Source organism: Cupressus sempervirens, chromosome 11, assembly GCF_028749045.1.
Source record: "Cupressus sempervirens isolate cs-2001-9-10 chromosome 11, ASM2874904v1, whole genome shotgun sequence".
Lineage (NCBI taxonomy): Eukaryota > Viridiplantae > Streptophyta > Pinopsida > Cupressales > Cupressaceae > Cupressus > Cupressus sempervirens.
In genome coordinates this window covers 293,159,152-293,182,798 of record NC_143128.1, presented here as the reverse complement: position 1 = coordinate 293,182,798, position 23,647 = coordinate 293,159,152, and the positions used below count along the sequence as shown (strand labels likewise).

At 34.3% G+C, this 23,647-nt stretch overlaps 1 protein-coding gene across 4 annotated transcripts in view; it reads left to right on the top strand.

Moving 5' to 3' along the window:
• LOC149529270 (pentatricopeptide repeat-containing protein At5g67570, chloroplastic-like) overlaps positions 1 to 23,647 on the top strand; it is a 280,374-nt gene that overhangs the window by 241,789 nt on the left and 14,938 nt on the right. The window contains exon 9 of one of the 4 annotated variants that reach the window (XM_089809456.1): positions 15,812 to 15,919. The exons of the other annotated variants lie outside the window; for them this stretch is intronic. Coding sequence (XP_089665582.1) covers positions 15,812 to 15,820 — 9 coding nt within the window. The 3' untranslated portion in view covers positions 15,821 to 15,919. Of the gene's footprint in view, positions 1 to 15,811; positions 15,920 to 23,647 lie in introns of those variants that run through there. 4 annotated transcript variants of the gene reach the window in all.

Sequence of the window (23,647 nt, the reverse complement as noted above, 5' to 3'; positions counted from 1 at the left end):
TTAGCAATGTCAGGGAACCTAGAGGTGTTATTGCAATGTTTTAACATGCATGTTTTAGCGTTTGTTAGTGTTAGATGTTAGTTAAACTTTAAATTTTATTTTTGCCATATTCTTAGTAGTTTCATGTTGTCCTCTTGGGTCCATTGGTGGTGTGTTACAACAAACATCATCTGATTATATCAAACGCAGTAGCATTTCCAGAATTGCATGAGCATGTTAGCATATTAGAAACAACAATTATTGTCATAAGCAATAAGAATTGATTGCATGGATTTGAAGGATTTCATTTGAAACAACATCTATATTTCTATAAGAAATAATGATAACTTATATTTTTGAATGTAATAATAGCTAAATCAAAAAAAGTAATTTATATTTCTATAAGCAATACCCTTACATCTTCATTGCATGTTTGTATTTCCATACTTGATCTAGCAAGAATCATTGCACTAAGTGCAATAGAAATATAATTCAAATTATACTTCATAATTTTATCTTGGATATTGCCAACAATTCAATATCAGTCACATATATTTGTACATTTAGATCAGGAATAGCAGTTGATATTTTGTGTACATCTTATACTCAGCTGTCATTGCAGTCATTTCATTTTAGTAAAATATCAGGTTTAGGTAATTGTCCCAGTACACTGAGTTTCCCAAAAGGGGGACTTTGCAATTAGCATGAGAGTCATTGTTCCTATCACCTTGTGAAAATAATGATCAAGAAAGAACTTGAAACCTCAGTAGGAGAAAAAGAGGATAGAGTTCCAGAGACAAATAAATGGGTCAGCAAGGAGACATCAACAAATAGATGGATCAGTTCTCAAAAAAAGTAATTTGTATTTCTATAAGCAATACCCTTACATCTTCATTGCATGTTTGTATTTCCATTCTTGATCTAGCAAGAATCATTGCACTAAGTACAATTGAAATATAATTCAAATTATACTTCATTGTTTTATCTTGGATATTGCCAACAATTCAATATCAATCACATATATTTGTACATTTAGATCAGGAATAGCAGTTGATATTTTGTGTACATCTTATACTCGGCTGTCATTGCAGTCATTTCATTTTAGTAAAAAATCAGGTTTAGGTAATTGTCCCAGCACACTGAGTTGCCCAAAAGGTGAACTTCACAATTAGCATGAGAGTCATTGTTCCTATCACCTTGTGAAAATAATGAGCAAGAAAGAACTCGAAACCCCAGTAGGAGAAAAGAGGATAGAGTTCCAGAGACAAATAAATGGGTCAGCAAGGAGAAATCAACAAATAGATGGATCAGTTCTTGGCTGAACAAAAGGAAACTTGAAATAGGTTGGCTCAATTAATCTGTGTCTTAACACACAGAGTCCTACAAAGGAACCTTGAATGGACAAGATAGGCATTCACAAAATAGTAGCCCAAAGAGAAAATCTACCCCTTCTAACTAAATACCTAGAATTCCTACCTTCTCTGCCCAAACAAAGCAACTTGATGGAAAATAACCAACATTCATATAATTTCAAGAACAAATCAGACAAGATTGGATTAACATTGGATTCCAAAGTTGTCATTAAGAGAATATCCAGAATTAAGAATGAAACACTTAACCTAGAAAGAAAATAAAGAAGAGTATTCAGAGTTAAAACAAAAAATTGGGAAGTACGACATTCCTTACTTTAACGAATCAACAAAACTACAGTTGGACCATTGGTACAAAAAATTGGCACATGTTTCCAATTAATTCAAAGGACAAAAATGGAAGCCATTGTGATATCCCTAACTGGATATTTGCCCAAAATCTCTCAATGAAAATGCAGTTCAGATTTGACCAGAAAAACCCCATAAAATAACCAGATAAACTGAAGTCTTAGAATTGATATTGTAATTGATCTCCAACAGAAATAAATTTTTAGAAATAATATTGCATTTAATTTCTTCAGCAAAACAACCACATAATCCAATCGTAGTCATAGAAGTCACAACAAGATTGGATATTGGAAATATGAATGTGAAACACCTATGCGATGTCTCCAATTGACAACTGGTTTCCGTCCACTATCCTAAGCTTGAGGGTTTATGTCCTCTCAGCTATTGAAAGTTGAAGCTTTCGGAACTCTCTAAGAGAGAAAAATGAGATCCAAAATAATAAAACCAAGTCCACGGCAAATGAGCCCTCTTTCCTCTTTTAAGCCCAACTTGTTGACTCTTCATCTTCCTTTCTTTGTTTCTTTATTTCCTTTTAAAATAATACTCTTTTCCAGCTAAGAGAAAAAAATGCTCATATATAATAAAGTGGCATTAATAATATAAGTTTATGCTTTAAAGTCACTATACCATCCAAATCTTTAGTCATTAAAATCACCGATCAAACGGACTCAGATAACCATATATGATGGCTTGATGGAAAGCTCTCGACAAGACACTCCAAGTTAAGCATTGAAATACCACTAATGTTGAGCCTGTTGATTTACTAAAAATAGTAAGTGTCTAGAAACCCCATTGGAACAGCTGGAACTATGTAGGCCTAAACTTGATTAGATCCCAAAGAAAACCTAGCTAGGCCACAAGATCAAGGAAAACTGGGCTATTGGCACAACAAAATTCACTGGCCTAGAAAAGAGGACATGACAACCGTCCCTTTCCAAAGGTTGCTTGCCCCCAAGCAATCTGCATCTGTACGTTGAAATGAAATGCGTGGATCCTAGATCTGCCTCATAGTTGATGTTGTACCCATCTGTTGTGCTATACTAGTGCAAAAATCTCCAACCCTAGAGTCTTGAAGTAACTCAACATGAACCAAAACACTAATCAACTGAATGCTCCTAGACATCTTAGGTGCATACTCAATTAGGGCAATCAACCATGCATTGCTATCATAAAAGAAAATTATCTCTATTCAACTAAGTGCCTCACTCTAGTTGTAACTACATACACCTCTAATATCAAGAGGTGAGGGGAGCTCAATTGTACACCAACCTTCATCTAGAAAGGAATGCAACAAATCACTCCTCCCAATTCTTTGATCTGTAACCACCCATGTGAATGCTCCACCTATATTTGTGCGAACGAAGATGATACTACTTGCAAAATTGACACAATCACCATTTCACCATGTTGGAAATATTGGAGTAATCCAGCAATAGGTGTCATAGGAGTAAACATCTTAGAAGAGGCAAACTTGAAAAGCCAACTTGTCTCACCTCCCTCAACTATGCAAGGTCGTAAATCACCCCAACTATCCAAATCCCACCCACTAGAGGAATCCATCAGAATCAAAGCAGGCCTAATAAGATCATTAGACTCTTGCCGCTCAACTACGTTCTCATCTTCACCATGCCATAAGTGAAGCCCATGAGTGGAACCCACCCAAGGTATAGTAGTAGCTCTATCAATAGTCGAGTCCCAAAGCAAACTGCTCTTACAGCCATCAACAATGGGTAGATACAACTCATTGAAGGTATATGCAACTCGACAACTCTATCCCATCATTGCTAGACTCCTATAGATGTGTTGACTTTGCAAGTGATTCTTCTTGAAGCAATTGATACCATAATCACCCTAAAAACCTGTATTGGCAAGATTTCTCTATGATATATTAGTAACCAACCTCTCGGATACATATCAGTCAGATGGAAAACTGACTGGTGTCCCTACAAGTAATCTCACGTAATCACCTCAGTTGGATACTTACAACCTCTAGTCCCATCTTTTGAAGATGGTGACCTTCATTCCACAATGGACAATACAATCTCTGAGCCAATCCACACCTATGCCTCATCAAGTCCTCCACATGGGGATCAAAAGGAAAATGATGAGCACTCCTCACTATATAGTCGAGAGAGATAACTCCAACCTCAGTCAAAGTCTCATCACTAAGTAAAATCTGTGTACTAAATATGGATGAATCATGCTCATCCAGATCAACTCTCGTTCTATCATCACTAACAGCCTCCTCAACTCTCACATTTGAATGTTGATCTAAAGCAGAGCATACCAAACTTAATTTCTAGTTAAGCTCAATGATCTGATTTTCTGCGTCATGAAATGCCACTAAGGCAGCCTCTAAGGTGTCCTTAGTATTCAAGAGCTTGCAAGTTAGGGTGTCCGCTTCTTTTTCCTTAATGCTCTAGAATAGATCTCTATGAGAGTGAGAAGACGATCATAATCTAAAAGAAGATGTAAGTAATCTGATTTCATTGTTTTCATCCCTTAACCACTTGCAGATGTGAGAACTCTTTGAGTCCTTTTTTCCTTCTTTCTAATTGTTCCATCCAAAAATGCTTTCAACCATCTCATTTATGTTATCAAAATGCAATAAAGCTGCAACATTTTATCTTCACATACCTTCATCTGATTTTTCAAAATATGCGAACTAGTCAGTGTATTAGAGAAATCAGATACATCTGACAGTATGCGTTTCATCACACATATCAATGTAATGATGTCATCTTTCATACCCAACTGTGTATAGGAATTAGAAACAACACTATGTTCTAAAACAAATCTGTCACAAGAAGAATCCATACCATATGTAGAAACCATTAAGTCTGGATTAAAATAAGCATCAACGATTACAAAAGATGCAGAGTCATCATCATAGGCTGATTGGACAATCTTCTCCAATGTGTTATCAACGTGCCCATCAAGAGCACTAGTGCAGGCATCCCAACTAGGGACCTCTACCTCCATACTATTTATCCATAAACATGTTCCATATTTAATATCTCTCACATGATCATGAGATGGGTGAAGTTGGTTGCTCTTCTTTTTCAAGACCACCAATAACTTGTGTAGTACATTTTCCTTCATTGCCTTCCAAATTTTTTTTTGAGATTTGGCTCACTTGTAGACTAACTATTGACTGCTGGAAACTCCTCATGCAACCCTTTGCAAGCGCCTTGTGCTAAAAGTGCATAAGTTATCTCTTGGCATTGTTTCTTGACCACATTATTCGTGTTCTATAGCTTTGGATGAAAACCCATGTAATATATGAAGGGTAAATCTTTTTGAACTTGTGGAGGAAGTTTATTATACTCATCATACATGTCAAGTATCTCTATTCTTTCATCAGGTTGTGAATTTCAGGCTAATTGTCATTGTAACTTAACAAGATCTTTTTTGACTTTTTCCAGGCCATGTATTTTTCCCATTGTAATATCTCGAACAATTTTGATACTGAAATCCCCTATATGACTGAAAAGATTCTGCAGTTCTAATGTATTGAAAAACAATGATGCCTATGACTCCACCAATGTATTAACAATAGTATATATTTACCAGACAAATAACCAAAATTAAGGCTTGACTGCAATTTTTCTCAAACTATTTTGAAGTGTCAAGGGGGCTGATCCGAACATTTGTAGCCAAATGATTAAATTTGGATTCAACTTTATTTCCTCTAGCAATTTCAATATGAAATTACCAATATTTATATTGCAATCTTTAAAGAATATGAACAGAATGGTAAACAACACACCCAACAAAGATATCGATATAAAATCAGAGTTATTAACATCCAAACCAAAAGAACTCACAGTATTCCCCATTCACATGCACTAGAACTCATAACAGACCAATAAAATTCATAGCCAATATATAATCTTTGCAGTCACAATTTAACTTAGCTGAATACAATGATGAAAGTGATGGAACCTAGACTATGTCACAACATAGGCTTATTAATGGACCCAACCACCCATAATGACACCTTAGTGATATTTTAGCTTCTTGCACCCAGCCATTTGCTGACATAAGCAGTCTTCATAGGGGCAGCGCTATGAATTCTTGACAATCTTGATGTCAAAGCCTTTACTCTGCCAACATACTGAATGGGTATGTATGTATTTCTAACACAAAGATTTAAGTCTCATTGCTAACAAGGACCCATTGCTCAACAAACATGAAAATCCCAGTACAACCCAAGCTTCATAGCATGAATACTAGACAACAACCCAACACCTTATGTCCACACAACAAAGATATTGTGTTCAATCCCTCTTCACATAGAAAATGTTATCATAGCATACTAGAAGCAGGCATCCATAGAGTACATTAGATTTCAAGTTTTTAGTTACAAAGTGCATCTACAAGTATTGTGGGTCGATGGAAGATTGATTAGGAGAGATGATAGACTTTCACAAGGTAAACAATTTTCCTTCACTTCATTGGGATTTCTACATTCAGATCTTTGACATAGTCTCACATATGTCGCCAAGTGAACAGGTTCTACTAGAGGCCACAACAAATATTCATATGTGTCTTTTGCATTTATTTTCGTTCCAATTTGAAGGCTAATAATGCAGCAAGTGATGAGAACATCTACCCATGAATTTGAACCATTACTCAATGAAGCAATATGTATGCCATAACCACATACAAGACCATCTCTGACTCCCAATGTATTGTGCTAGATGTCATTCTTTCTTTTTTCTACTTCCAAGATTTGTGCTCGGTAGGAAAACTAATAGAAATGTTCGCTGATATTTTTTGACACCCAAAAAATTTGTAGGAGCTACCATTTCACTGCCAAAAAGTGAGTCTCAACGAATGATGGTTTGAAACGACAGTTTGGGAGTCTTGTCTAATGCCAAAATTACTTCTGATTATCCCGTTCCTGCAAAATCTCTGTTACAGCAAGCTCAAAATATTTTTCTCATGTGTAGTAATGACTAATATAACCACCAACTATAATTTGGCAAATACTTTGCTCATTTTCTCCAAACGCACAACACTTAAAACTTCAAGCATTAACTTCCTCGACAAGGCACTTTGACATCTCATTTGAATACCTCTGAAATTGTATCACAATCTCCATATAAGGAGACTCGCCTTATAGGGAAGGAAGAAAATACACAGGCACCACAAGACTTAAATAGTTTCCTTGCCCAACTATATCTTATCACAAAATATGTGTTCCCCTTGAATAATGGTTCCAATGCCAATTTAAATAAATAAATTAAAGCCTTATGCAAATATCACATATACCATTAAAATGCAAATGTTTGCCTCAAATATTTCCAGAATATAATACAGAAGCTACATTTTAGTTCCTTGAAATCTCGATAACAAATAAACTTGATTTCACAAGTAGAAATAATATTTGTGGTTGTGCGCTTAAACCTTGAGAAATTAAGAGTTCGGACCCACCATACATTACAAATATATATCTTTCTCAAAACTCCCAAAAATTAATCAAAATCTCAATCCCCAATGAAAGACGCATAACAAAACTTAACTTATTACTCGTCAAATATTAAACTTAAATGAATTGAATGTAAAATAAACCTTTTCTAACTATATTGTAGAATATCGCTGAACAAATATCTTAAGCCAGAAATATCACTGATTATTAGACATGACAATCTTTAATTCTGCATCTTCAAATACAATTGCCCTTTTTCGATTAAAATAATCCTTCATTCACTAGATATATTCAGGATAAATTTATTCTCAAGATTCTAATTGAAATATCAAATATGTAGAAAACCTTAAATCTGCAATTTTCTCTTTATGAATTCTTGAGACCACACAGGCTGGTAAGATACAGTGCTATGATATTACTGTAATATCCCTAACCAGATATTTGCCCAAAATCTCTCAATGAAATCTCAGAAATTCTAAATAATTAATCTCATGCAATGCAGTTAAAATTTAACTGGCCAAACACCACAAAATAACCAGATGAACTTAACATTCAGAATTGATATTGTAATTAATTTCCAGCAGAAATAAAATTTCAGAAATAATATTGCATTGAATTTCTTCAGCAAAGCAACCACATAATCCAATTGTAGTCACAGAAGTTACAACAAGATTGGATATTAGAAATATGAATCTAAAGCACTACGTGAAACACCTGCTCGATGTCTCCAACCAACAATGGGTTTCCATCCACTGTCCCAAGCTCGAGGGTTTCCATCCTCTCACCTGCTGAAAGTTAAAGCTTTCAAAACTCTCCAAGAGAGAAAACTGAGATCCAAAATAATAAAACCGAGTGTGCAACAAATGAGCCATCTTTCCTCTTTTTAGCCCAACCTTGTGACTCTTCACCTTCCTTTCTCTATTTCTTTATTTCCTTTTAAAAATAATTATTTTCCCACTTAAGAAAATAAATTGCTCATATATAATATAGTGACATTAATAATATAAGCTTATTTTAAAGTCACTTTATTAATATACCATCCAAATCTATAGTCACTAAAATCACCAGTCAGATAGACTCGGATAAGCATGTGTGATGGCTCAACGAAAAGATCTCAATGAGATGCTCCAAGTTAAGCACTGAAATACCACGAATGTTGAGCCTCACGACTTACTAAAAATAGTAAATTTTTGGAAACCCTACTGAAACAACCTCGATTGGTTGGTAACTAAAGCTACTTTTGTCAAAACTTGATCAAATCCCAGAGAAAACCCGGTTAGCCCATGAGACCAAGGCAAAATAGGCTAACGACACAACAAAATTCACTAGCCAGACAAGGCGACATAACAATACTTGTTCATCATGTACCACAAATAAGTTAAAAAAATGGCTCCATAAGAATAGGGAGGATGACCTCACATCATCTCAAGGATCATATACAAGAGATTTCAAATTAAAAGTTGAGTCCAAAAACCATACACGTGTGGTTGAATCCATTGGGAATAATTTTTTCTCTCACCCCCTAAAAGGAACTTAGTAACCATGCTTAAAATAAATGGTGAGGGAGGCCTCTAGTTCATCAGATATCTTGTATGTTTTGCCCCATTATCTTGACAATGTTAAGCAATGGAAATTGATAATAAAAGTAGGAAAATTGCAAGAGATGGTCAAAATTAATAAAGCAACATTTACATGTCTTGGAACCCCAAATTATTGTAAAGAAGATAATGAAATAAGACATCTAGAAGGAACATCACCCTTCATGACACTAGGTGATAACAAAAGGATTGATGAGGATTCAAAACATTGCCTAGTGGAGTTTGATGAAATAAAGATGGAAAAAATGAAGATTGAGTTTAAAAGCAAAGATACATTTTAGCTCATCCATAAATTTTGATTGAAATTGAAATACGACAACTCACTCTTTCAAGTGAATGAAAATGTTAGTTTGAAGTCACACAATGATGAAGATATTAACAATATTAGGAATGTTTCTAACATGGAAAGAAAACCACCTTCAGATTTTGTTGGCGAAAATTTATAAAAGTTACTATGTCCACAACTTACAAAATTGTGACTTTAGGCAACATCTCAGGAGATTTCTCTCCTATCAACAATTGGGGAAGCTCCCTTCTTACCGTAGGTGACTTCAATAGGAACTTAACTGAAGTTGCAAAAAGGGTGGTTTTCTTAATCAATTACTCTTTTTCAGGAATGATTTGCATAAAGGTACAACTTTTTGACTTAACAAAAATTGTCTTATTGCTACAATAAAATCAATGACCTTGGAATTGACATAACTAAGAACAATACCAAGGGAAGAAGCTTACTTATTATATTTTGTTGAATAAGTACAAGAACCCAAAGTCTCCTTCGATTATCTCAAATTAGGATTTAAGCAAAATAATCGATAAGGCACAAAGTCTCTTACTGGACTTTTAGACATAACAAAAATACCTACAACTAAAGCCCAGAGTCTTCAGTTCTAAGTAATTGTAGCCACTACAAACTATTAGAATTTGTCCTTCAGCACAAACACTTCAAAGTTCAAAATTGTTTCTAAATGCAATACACAGCTCACTGCACAATTGAATTCAAGTCCCTCTTGAACAAAGCATTAAAACTCACAATCAACTCAAGGAAATGTCGTCACATAATAGTTTGAATTGGCACGAAGTCTCAAAACAATCTGCCTCTCTTATTGAAAGTAATCTGATTTACATCCAAGCACAAAGTCTTAGAGTACACATACAAACTGGAAAAGTTTTCTTGCATTGCCAAAAAATGATTATTTACAATGAGCTCCCTCCTTTATGTAGGAAAAGAGTGGAGGGAAAAATGGAAAAAGAAGGAGAAAACTATTAACCACCTTGACTTAATCTGTAACATACTTCTAACTAACTTTGACTTATTCAATGCTACAACGCTTAAAGCACTTGCAACATGTTTACATGAAACAACTTTGCACGTGATACTATCACATGCAATTAAATTTTCTTTTTTTACATAACATGTAATTTGTTAGATACAAATTACAAATACATGATGAAAATATTCTATGTGCTTGGCAAGACATGACATCTATTACATCGTCCTTTGTTGGTCTTTGTGCTACTACTAGGATACTTTAAGTATATGCTTGATGTGCTCAGGTTTGGTGGAAGCATCTTGATTTGGAACGGGAACTTGCATCTTTGAGTGTTCTACATTATAATGGTGGTTGTTTCTTTAAAACAACATTTGTTTCTTTCCATCTCTGTCTTGGAAACATTCTATGCTTGCAGTCATTCCATCTTTCTTCCTTTTCTTTGTATGTTTATGTTCTATTGTCACCAAAAAAAGCCATAACATGGTCTTTCAAGCTCGAACTTTGCAGATCTGGAATAATAGATGTATAGGATATAAGTGGAAGGCCTTTGAGAAACAAAGGGTGAAGGATTTTAGGCAAAACCAGCTCTTCAAATGAGGGAAAAATAAAAAAATGAGATTTTAAAGAGACACTACATATGAGTGGATAACAAGCTTAGAGAAAGGAAATGAGGGGCATATGTTTATATATACAAATGGGAAGGTTATTTACTCATTAGTGGGATTGTTATGTCCCATTACAAGTTAACTTGCAAGCACTTAAAGCTCACAAATGGGATTTTTATGTCCATTTGCAGCCTTAGTAAAAAGTGGAAAAGTGCATGCAAAACACTTGAAAAGTGCGCTTTTTAGCTTGCATTTGCATAATGGGACAATATTTCGTAATCTTAGAATGAGGTTTCTAATCCCAGCTACATATGCAAGTGAGATGAAGCTCTTGTATGTACAACTTGGAGAATTGTAGATGGGAGTAAAAGGATCATCACAAAATAGAATCATGCAAATCTGAAAATGAAATAAAGGATTCGCATTTATGAACAAGAACAAAAATATATACATGAAAGACCCTAAATTAAGCAAAAGAAAACTTACCTCCTTTTGCAAAGAGTAAGAGAAGTCTTCTTCAAATCTTGTGCAAAATCTGAATCAAATCCAAGAGATTTTTTGGATTTAGAAAAGGAATGTAAGAATGGAGTTATATAGACCATGAATCTTGACTCAAATCTCGTGAAATCAATGCCCATTTGAGTCGAGATGAGTTGCTTGACAAGTGTTGATAATGGAGAAATAAAATGCACAAATCTAGCAAGAAGATTGAACCATTCAAACCTGGAAAATGATTGAAGAGATTTCCACATGCAATGACGACCAAAAATGACACTTAGAGGGTCAAATGCAACTTGTAAATGATGAGAATGTAATGCCCCAATTTAACAGGTTCCAGTAGCTTGGCAATGTCAGTTCATCATCACAACCCTCTTGAGCTAACACTGTGTTTTGAGGGTCTTAGTTGAGTGACTCTTTATTTATATTAAGTCAGTTCTGGCACAGTTTCTATTTTTGACCATGCAGTTGAGGCACTTGGTGACTTGGCTCCTTTAGTGATTGACTGGATGAATTAATGAGTTTCATATTGCAAGTTATTGGTTAAGCCTAGCTTAAGCCTAGTTTAATGAATAACTTCATTATTTCATTATTCTAATTTGATGGTGTCAAGCTGAAGTTTCTTTAATTAAAAGTGTAACAATGAAGCTTAGTGGCATTTGGTGTATGGAAGAAGCCACAGTTCATTTTTAATTATAAAAAGGCTTCCTTCTTGCAAATCGACTATCCACTTGTTATTTCCATTTTATGAATTTGGTGAGATCTCTAAGGGTTTCAGCATTGGGAATTTGGAGAAGTCTGAATTTTCTCCATCTGGATTGCTCTTTGAGCTGGTCATTCTACCAGTGAATTGTGTTCTGATTTTCTGAGCATTTGTTCTCGATTGTTGGTGCTGTTGTATACCAGACAATCAATAATTCTGATGTGATTCACTTGTGAATGAATGAATGAGTTTGGGCTTGTAACATTCTGCCTATACCTTTGATCTTGACACTACTGTTGGGTGTGCTTATGAGCTACAATTTCCTGACTGAAGTGGTGTGGGATTTCAAGCAGCTGCAATCAGTATTCTAGGGTTTGTGTTCACTCCTTATTGGACTGTGTTAGAGGTTGGAGGGCAGTGTTCTACCTGGTACTAGTTGTGTTTTCCATAGTGGCTGCCATCTACCCAATTTTGGCATGGAACCACATCTATCTTTGCTGCAAACTTTTCCAATGCCAAGTACTAACAGGTAGCTCATTTGCTTTTCTTATAGGTACATTTTTGCAATAATTGCAAAGCTACATAATTGCAATTGAAATTTGAAATACTAGCAAGCCATAATTGTTTCTCAATATTAATATTTGTTATTTCAAGTTTTCCTATATATTCTGAAAATAAAAACAAAAACACATACATTCAAAAACCAAAAAAGAAATTGCAAAAACTTCTAAAACAAAATTCCTCAACATAGTTCTTGAGCAAGCCACCAAGGATCCTATAGTGGTATTAGAGCAGTTTCCTGCTAGTCTGCAGGGAAACTGAGTTCATTATGGCAAAGAGGCTCACACCTGGCATGCTTTACATTCCTGACCTCTGGACTGGGAATTGGCTTCCAACTTCCCAATTGGACCCCCTAAACAACTCCATTGGCCTATGATGGTTAAGAAATAGGCTAATCCTCAAAAAAATGCCATTTAGAAAAAGGGGGACATTACATATCACTTGAAATAGTTGTAGGAATGATGTATACACCTCATCATAGTTGGAAGGAGGAAGAGTACATAAGAGGGTAAAAAGCTGAGTTCTAAGTGAAGCCAAGAGGGACAAGTTTCCTTTGGACTTAGGCTATATGAGCTAAGGAAACCACTATGTCTCCCTAATGTTCTTTTGGGATGAGAAAATCTAATAATAAATTAGCCCCATCATAGTTGGACGGAGGACAGTAGGTAAGAGGGTATAAGGCTGATCCCTAAGTGAAGTCAAGAGGTACGAGATTCCCTTTGGACTTAAGGCTATACGAGCTGAGGACCCTACCACATCTTCCAAACATTCTTTTTTGATGATAAAAATCTAATAATTATTTTACCCCATCGTAGTTGGAGGGAGGGAGAGAGAGTAGGTAAGAGGGTATAAGGTTGATCCCTAAGTGAAGTCAGGAGGGACGAGTTTCCCTTTGCACTTAGGCTATACGAGCTGAGGAACCCCACTACATCTCCTTGACATTCCATTGTGATGAAAAAATATTTAAGAGGTTGGCATGGTTAGGGACGATAAGCACCCACTAAAAACTCTTCACAGGAAGTCATTGGACAAAGCACTAGGGTTCTTCCCTTGGGCTTAATGAGGTCTCCTTGACCAACCCTAAGATGTCCTAACCTAAATAGAAATACCTAAGAGGGAGACATGATTTGGGATGACAAGCACCCTTTGAAGACACCTTGGGAGAAGCCATTGGACAAAGGACCAAGGTTTTGCCCCTCGGCTTAGTGAGGTCTCCTTGGCCAACCCTAAGATGTGCTCACCTATATAGATGTTGTTCTTTTCTACCATAAGCTATATATATATATATAGACACACACATATACATACAATAATGTATTTAAAGGCTTAACAAAGAAACACTTGTAAGTTTTATTTCTAACTCTAATCCTCACAACTATGTCAAAGGGGTTCATCTAAGTTAGGATTGGCTAGGATGACCTTATCATAACTCATTATCTATGAACTAGTGCATTCATGAACGATAATAACATACTCACATTTTGAAAATTGTATGGCTAACAATTGTTTTCTTGTCGTAGGGTATGAGCATAGTTGTGAGACAATTTTTGTAAATCATTTTTCTAACCCGGCTTATTGCAAATTGTAATTTGTAGGGTTTAATCAAGGAATCTAACAATGCGTGTATTGAATACTTCATGCATGTTTTGTGTCTTAATGCATCTACATGTATACATGGTGTATGCTTCATGTCTTTATGCATTCATATGTCTACTTTACATATGCTCTTTTTCTTGATGCATTCATGTGTTTACTTTATGTATGCTTTGTGATTTTATGCATTAAAATGTATACTCCATGCACACCTTGTCTTCTTACATCCAAGTTTATACTGTATATGTTGGCTTTACTTTAAAAGTTTTGTATAAATGGTCATTGCTTGAGGACAAGTAATTTTGGGAGGGAAGGACTCTTATGCCCCCCAAACCCTAACTGCAACCATATTTGGAAGACTTACTAGGCATTTCATGGAAAAACTCATGCCTTGGCCCAAGAAAAACGCGTCGAGTAATTGCTGAGTTTTTGAAAAGCAACTCGTCCACGTCCGCTTTCCAACGTTTAAAGGGCCAAAACGTCAATTTTATTTTACCAGTTTGTTTTGCAATGATTTGAGGTTTGAGTGGAGGAGAAAAAAAGGCTTCCAAGCCCTTGTTAGCTGATTGAAAGCAGATTTGAGTGGATTTCAAGCAGATTTTAATTGGTGTTGGAAGAAAAATCTCATTCCTAGGTAGGTTTGCTAAGTTTTTTTAGATACTTTAAAAAAATGTTCTATTGTTTTTTTGTTGTGTGTAAATGAATTGAAATTCATTCTTAAGTAGTTAGAAATGATTTTGAATCATTTGAAGGGATTTCAACACTATGTTTGACAAAAAAATTTGAATCTATTGTTGTTTGAAGAATATGTAGTTTTTTGTTAAAAAGCAAACCCTACAGTTTGTGTAGTTAATATTTAACTTTGATTGATGTCTAAAACTGATCAAACTAATTTACATAGATTCTATTTCTAAATTCTAACTTTGTTTATTATTTAAAAAAAAAAAATTAATTTGTGTTTTAAATTTCTATGTGCAGGACAGTAGTTAAGCATTAAATAAGCATGGCAAGTTCAAAGGAAGTGTGGCCACTAACAACATGCCCATCTAGATTATAGGCACCCGGCCCAAAAATGTAAGAGATAAGACATGGATGTATGCCTATGAAGCTCCAAGTGAGCCTGGGAAGGTGATATGCGCATTCAATGTGAGAAAGTATTTTTTTGGAGGCATAAACCATCTCAAATACCACCTTGCAGGCATAAGGAGACATGATTCTAATCCTTTTGAAAAAGCAACCGAAGAAATAAAAAAGTTTGTTAATGCCCTACTTGTAGCTGGTGAAGAGAAAAAATTGAATAGGGAGAGGGGATGGTCAGCTATGAGGGAAGCCATAGCTGAAACTCAAGGCACCACTATCGATGTTGAAGAAGCAACAACAACACTTGAGAAGATAGTGGGCTCTTCTGTGCCCTGTCGATCCACAAACATAGTGTCACTTTTACCGCTTCCACTCACTCTGCTAGAGCACCTAGTTCTTCATCAGTATCAGCATCAAGGATAGGCAACTATTTTTTTCCTAGGAACACACTTGGAGCACAACCATCATTAGAGTCCACTTGATGGAACATGGAGGTGTACGAGAAAACTGATATTGCTTGTGCAAATTTTTTGTTCTTTAACAATATCTCAATAAATGTGGTTGATAGTCCCTATTTGTTGAATTTGGTGACCATGCTGACAGTTTCAAGAAAGCGGTACAAGACCCCTTCTTGCAAGGATTTGAGTGGAAAGTTAGTAAATAATCGAAATCCACCTGAGTTCATTTTTATATTTTAATTGTTAATTTGTTATTCCCTATTTAATAAATCAAAATTGTGTACTAAGACTTTATTTCACTTTAATTTTGTAGGTTTCTTGACAATGGGATTGATGGGCAAGAGCAATGGTCGAAGAACAAGAAAAAGAGTGGAAGAAATATGGCTGCACCATTCTCTTTGATGGGTAGCTAGATGGGAGGAATAGAACCATTATTAAGTTTTTGGTTGCTTGCAAAGATGTAGTCTTTTGAAAATCTGTTAATGCCTCCAATAAGGTGAAAAATGCACACATTGGCATCGATGTTGAAGAATGTTGTCATGAAGGTGGGACTAGAGAATTTGGTGCGAATTATCACGATAATGCAATAGATATCTTTTAATTTTTTATGTTGCATATGAACAATGAATCTGATTCTATGGTAATATTCAATTTAGCTTTGATGTAAAATTTGGAAAGTTGGCAACTAATTATTGATTTTTTACTAATATGCTAGGTAGAATCCTCCAAGAGAGGCACCCCACTCTTTTTGGGTCACCTTGTGCAACACGTCCTTGACGTTCTTTTGGAGGACATGAGAAAACTTGATTGGTTGACTCCAGTTGTGGAAGGTGCAAGGCAAGTCACCAAATTTGTCTATAATCACCCATGGATTATAAATTTGTTGAGAAAGTTCACTAAAGACAAAGATTTGGTGAGACCCATTGTCACAAGGTTGCAACGGTTTTCTTGACGTTGCAAAGTATTATCAACACAATAGTGCCTTTGAAACAAATGTTTGTGTCATGATTGGGTTGCAGCACCTTACTCAAAGAAGATTGAAGGAGAGGCTATGGCATGCATGGTCTTTGACCAAAGCTTTTTGGACAAGGCTACTAAGATTGTGAAGGTAACTTTAAATTTCAAAACATTAATTTTTAAATTGTTCTTGAAAGTTGATTCAAGTCTAATTATTAATTTGTAACTTACTATGTTAGTAGCTTCATTAAATAATTTTTTTGTAAACTAATTTGTATTTTTCAAATTTCAATTGTAGATGTCTGATCCACTGGTTAGAGTCTTGTGATTAGTTGATGGGCAACAATCCCCAATGGGATGTCTTTATGAGGCCATGGATAGAGTCAAAGAGTTTGTTAGAAATTTCTATGATGTGGACATGCTCAAACTTGGTCCCATTTGGGAAATAATTGATAGGAGGTTAACAATATGCTCCACCAACTCATTCATGCAGTAGGCTACTTCCTCAACCCCCGTTTTAGGTACTATGATTCTTCTTCAAGTTTTACTAAGGCTTCATTTTACTTTGTTTTATTAGGTTGTGTACTAAGACTTGATTTCACTTTCTATTTGTTTTAGTCATGATGATTCCTTTTTAGATCCTAATGGAGAGGTCATGGAGGGCCTCTTTGTATGCATTGAAAGGATGATATCCGATGTTGTGTAGAGAGACCTTGTTGTGACCAAACAATAAATCTATGTGTAATCAAAGGGTAATTGGTTCTCTTCCTAGCTAGCAAAGAGAGCAAGAGGCACTCAAACCCTAGGTAAATCGTAAAAGTTGAAACTTTAAAACATTTACAATTTGATAAGTTATGATTTCTCTTTTTTTATTGATGTATAACGTATTAATATTTTATTTTGTAGATGCCTGGTGACAAATTTGGGGTGGCAATACCCCCAATCTAAAGAAAAAAAATTTCAGAATCTTGTGCCAGCCTTGTAGCACATCCCATTGTGAGCGCAATTGGAGCTTATTTGAGTCCATCCAAAAATGCCTCAATGACCTTGTTTATGTGCAATATAATCTTATGTTGCACATGAAAAAGGCATAGTGTATGGTACTTGGTCCACTTGACTTAGATGATATAGATCCTTATTATGATTAGGTGGATCGAGAATCAGGTCCATTGTTTTCATAGGATGACAACACTAAAATGGAGAGGCAAGGCATGGAGGAGGGGGTTGGGTTGGATTTCACATTGGATGACATTGAGGAGGATGACAAGGAGTCAAATGGGGAGTCATTACCAATGCCACAGGCAGGATGAGATACATCTAGGATGGAGAGTGAGTCAGTAGGGATATCGAGTGAGGAGGCGCAACCTTAGACTTCATAGTCACGCCCAATGTAAGGTTCCTCTTATAGGACTAGACCCTCTCACTTTTATGCTAGCAGAGTTGGGAAGAGGAAGATGTGATTGTAATGTTGTATCTACTTCTAGTTTGGCAGAAACTATTTACTATTTTGCTTCCCGCCATTAGCATTCCACAGGAGAATGCAATTTTGTACCCTCTATGCATTTATATATCTCTAAATTCTTCTTGTTTCTTTTTTGTTCTCTTTAATGTACTCATTACATGCATCTTCTTATTGCATTTTTCAATAAAATGTATTTTTAATTATATTTAAGCTATTTTTTGGGTTCTCGAGTTTTTCCCCAAGCTTTTTTGGGGCTTGGCGATCTTTTGTTGAGTGAGAGTTTTCCAACTATGATTGTAAGTTGTAACATTAAAGATAAAAGGATAAAAGAGATAAAATAGTTATAATAATTTTTTAATGAATATAAAAGCAGATTCGATATATATAATCCTAAAATATATAATAATAATATAGTAAATTATTATAATACTAATTAACTATATATAAACTATAATATAATCATAAGGACATTGTGAATAAATACAATCGTATATAAATATAATAATATATTTGAAATAATGATATGACTTTTTTTAATAAGTAATAGGTCAAAGTCATTTTCATTAATTTTTAAAACCTAACTTACAACTCAGCTTGCTAGGGGCATCAATAGGAAGGATTCGGATGGATAAAAGCTTCGGTCTTGCCCCACAAAATAAAAAGTTATATGTTTGCTAATTTACAAAATCCCATTTATGTGTACGGGAAATGAATGAGGAGACTTGAATCTCAAGTACAAAATTATACCAGTTACTTTACATATTCTTTGTTGATTTACAACTTTGCTGTGTTATTACATTTCCTTCTATATACAAGAGGAAAGATGCTTCATTACCCCTTTCACAAACATTTTCTCATACATCCACAATAGTGATCCCTCTAACCTTCTTCTGGGAAGAGGAAGTGGGTGAACAAAGAAATCCTTCATGGCTCATTAAGATTCCACAAAGCCTTACTCTTTCTCTGTTATTCCTATCAAATCCTATAATGGCGACCTTCCAACATTTGGGTAGGTTATTAGTATATCAAACCTTGAAACTATCTTAGACATCCCATTAATAAATTTAAAACATGGTAATATGGTTTCTATACAAGAACTTACTGTTAATCTAAAGGGGTCATAGAAAATCATAAGACATATAGGGAAATATCAAATAAACCAGAACATCGTAAGAATAAAGAATATAAAATACAAGAGATCATAAAACAAATAAATATATGTGTCAATGCATGTGTGTGTGTAGCCATATTGGAATATATGGAGCAGCAACCATGAAGCAACACAATAAAGACAAACCCCAAAATGACAGCAAAGCTAATAGAAATTTTAAGGCAGAGAGACATCATCAAGCAAACCAAACCCCATAAAGAAGATAACAAGAAGAAATGACAGAACCAATAGTATCAGAAAATGAACCTAATTAAACAATTAGAGCCCAACATTTAGTAAGCAAAAGATAAAGATTAAAATATAAGTCCTTAAAGATTATCCATATCCTTGTAACTTGAGATATATGTTAAATCTCCAATAATAGCATAACCTATATATGCTAAGATCTATACCATATACACTAAGCCCATAAGCTAATTACCTTAAAACTTTCTTAGTATATACATTAATAAGCATCTATCTATCTATCTTGATGCTATGTCTGGTCCTAGATATAATGTATTGCCAAAATGTATTCCTAAAAAAGATAATATCTACCTAAGCTATCATATCAAGACTAAATATAAAGGGAACAAAGAAGAATACCCAATGCCTAAATGTTAATGTCCTTTCCTTTTGCTATAGAAGATGTCCTATTGACTGTAGAAGAGTCTGTCTCCTCTATTACATCTTCATCTTCTAACATGCATGATCCTCATAAGAAAGTCCAGATTTCTTGTAATTGTGGGGACTTTGGCCTAAAAAATGCAATAATTCTCTATAATGAGATTCAAGTATACTGGAATAGGATATCCCCTTACCCAATAATACCTTGTCCTAGGGATACTAAGATTAGCATTGATGTTATGAAAAACAATAGCCATTTAATCTAGCAAGTGTTCTTTAAAAATTCTTCTACGCAATTCTCCTAAGGTTGCTTTGCCCTGATCAATTTGTAAGGCAACGGCAATAAGCATCCAACCACCTCAGTATTTATTTTGGGTGTTTCTTCCAACATCAATTTTTTTTGCCATCATCCAAATATAATATTATTATTATTATATTTAATAATTTTAAATTATAAATGAATAAATAATATTATTAATAATTATTAATATTTGAGAAATATTAATGATAATAGTAATATTATTAATAATAATTTTTAAACAATAATATATATATATATATATATATATATATATATATATATATATATATATATATATATATATATATATATATATATATATATATATATATATAATGGCAACACTTACATGCTTTTAGACAAGAACAATTATCATTGATTTTACCAAGAATGGCAACTTGGTTCACAATCTGTGACCAATATTCATGAAGTGATGATGACTAACGAACATAAGGAATGCTCCAATCATAATCAATTCTTGGTCATCTATGTATTGTAGACAGCATTATAGTATATAAACAAATAAATATAATTACATCGTCCCCGAAAAGAGGATGATATTAATGTATGACAGTGATCATACAAGCATAAACAACAAAGTAAAAGTAATCTTATTACCAAAATGTCAGTTGATTATCATCAAGAGGCAGTGATCAATGTTTAAGAAAAATATAGCAATTAAAACAAGGGTGCAATTCATGTCAAGGCGGCAGTTTGTTCACATATATGACAACATTGATTAAAGAAAAAGAGTAATTAATATTTCCAAATGATAGCAACTATTTCTCAAAAATTGTGATTAGCAAAAGAAAATTAATTGTGTTTTGGAAGGAGTGTAATGTTTCATTTGTGGATAGATATGTCCTTAAAATGAGAAGACTTGTACGTAGAGGATTGAATGTCGAAGGAGAGGGGATATTTGGGGAATTCATACTTGGTTATGATATTCTGATGGATGCAGTCCCAAAATCTCAAATCTGATAAATTGCATCAATGTGTTTAAGAAGCGGCTACATACACTGGTATAAGCGATTTAATTGAAAAAGACTTACCATATTATGGAGAGAAGTGGCTTTCAAATTCTTATCAGTGATCAGTGAGATTAAAGACAAAGGGAGTTAATAAAATTACATCTTACAAATCTGAGTGAGAGTAATATATCTTTAACAATGATACAACTTTTATTTGAAATCATTCTAGTATTGTTCTGAAACAACATATGACTCCTAGTGATCTATATATTTTCATAATCAAATTCACCTATCAGATATAGCAAAGCATGGCTGAAAGCAATATAAATTGATCGATCTACTATTCATATTAGACAAATAATCATTCCTTTAATACTAATAAGAAGTTGATAATCCCTATGATTTCCCTTACTTTATTAGAACCAAGGTATTTCTCTCCTATTCCAAGATATTCTAAGTAGGGACTGAAGAGCACACAATTATATTAAGAGGGGGGGGTGAATCAGTATAATAACAACTTTTTCAATTTTAAACTTTAATCCAAATAATTAAATTCAAATGCTGGAATAAACGAGTATGCACATAACACGACAACACAGAATTTACATGGGAACCCAATGTGGGAGAAAACCACGACAAATAAGTGTTTTTTTATATGAATTGTTCTTTTACAAATTGATTTGTAGCCTCCAACCTACTAGAGGCTACGACCTCTATGTTTATGAGCACCGACTCACTGAAAGCTCCGACTCCCACACTTCGTAGGCTTTCCAACCTACTAGAAGCACCACTCCCACACTATTGTCTTCGTGAGCAGCAACCCACTGCGCACAAACTTGTCTTCCACCTTGACAATGTTGCTTACTCAATTGATGATGGATACTATTTAAATCCTCTTGCTTTGAAGTCTGTCAATGAACTTCCTTTAATAATTCATACTTCCTTATATATATCTTCTTAAATTTCTTCTTTTTATTAGCTTCTTCTTATCAGAAAAACTCACTATTACATATATCAGATTTACAATTTGACATATATTTTCAATCACTTCTTTCACTTTCTTCAATTGTTCCTTTTTATTCTTCAATCACTGACTTCTTTTCTGTTTATTATTTATTCTCCATAAAGCTTCTTTATATTTATACAATATGCTCTTATTACTTCCCGCACCATCATACCCTCTATGATAAATATATAAATCAGATTGAAAATCTGATTATACATTTTTATTTTGCTCTGCACTTCTTTTTACCTTTCTTCACATCTCACACACAACTGCTGACTTCTTTACATTTAATTCTTCATCTCATTTTATTTTCAAATGAGTCGCCCTTTATTTATATCCTTTTGTTTTATTTAAAGGTCATGCCTTTTGGATTGAAAGAATTTCGCTTACCAACCTCAGAAAGTTCACACCTCTTCATTAAGATTATAGTCTTAACACATTTAAAACAGATTTAACACAATTTCTTTTTATTATAGAAATCATATGTTTAATATAATTATAATATTTTTATTCACGCTCCGACTTCCAAAGACTCCTAACGCATCATATATCTGAACTAATGCGCACAATGCCTTCTATTTTTCCTTGTCCAATACTCATATCTCCTTATTTTTCAACATTCTTATTCCTTTTCTGAAAAGGGCAGATTTGACCTTTATTGTTGCATAAATTCACAGTGAGAGCTTTTTCATTGAATCATTGCTTTCAAATATATCAAATATTTCTGATTATCGTGTTTAGGCTTGATAGTCTGTGATAAACATTATTCTTCCTCCCGTAGATTCTTGACTGTTCAGTTCTAATCTTCATTTGACATGTTCAAAAAATGATGCCATAGTCAATAACAACTGATTTTTCTATTAAGAGTTTTGACATTGGCTCTTCTATTGCTCGACCAACAGTGCCTTTGAAAGATACGTGTCAGCCATTAAAAGTATATACAGTCTGATTTTATACTGGTCTTCAACCTCCAGTCATGGCATGAAGTTAGGTACTTTACATGGTTTTCCTTATTTGTATTCTTCTCCTATAAGTCCCGACAATGTGTTGACTGCATAGGTGTTGCTTAATCACGAAATCATTCTGTTCAAACTTAATGGTACCTCTGTGTGTTTGTTGTTTCTGGATAGACACTCAATGCCCACGAATATATCAAGTTCGATAGTCACATTTAAACCACCTATAAATTGTTTTGAATCAACCTGTTGATTCTATTCAACCTGTTTCATTTATCACATGCTATAACTTTCCATGTTTTTCTGAAGATATATCTCTGATTCATATTCGTCTCTTAACTAATGACATGGGTTTGTTGATCATCGATGATGTTTCAAACTGAATCATACACAATGTCATCACTGGGTAATCATTTCTTTGTCTTTCTATGTAACACACTTTCTGCCATCAAGTGTATCGCTGATTAAGATAGGTTCCTCTGTATATCTTTTTCTCATTGTCCTTCACATATACCAAACTTACGATGGCTCCTTTGTATGTATTCCTGGTTTCAATGTTAGGCACATCCCTTTGAGCATAGAATAATCATTGAAGTTGCTGCATATTGTTTGTGCATAGACCGAGTTCATAAACAGCATCTGTCTTTTAATCTTTGTGCCACTGGTCAATAAGAAGTCTGCTTGATACAATGAATAGTTTATTGTTATTTCTTTTTAAG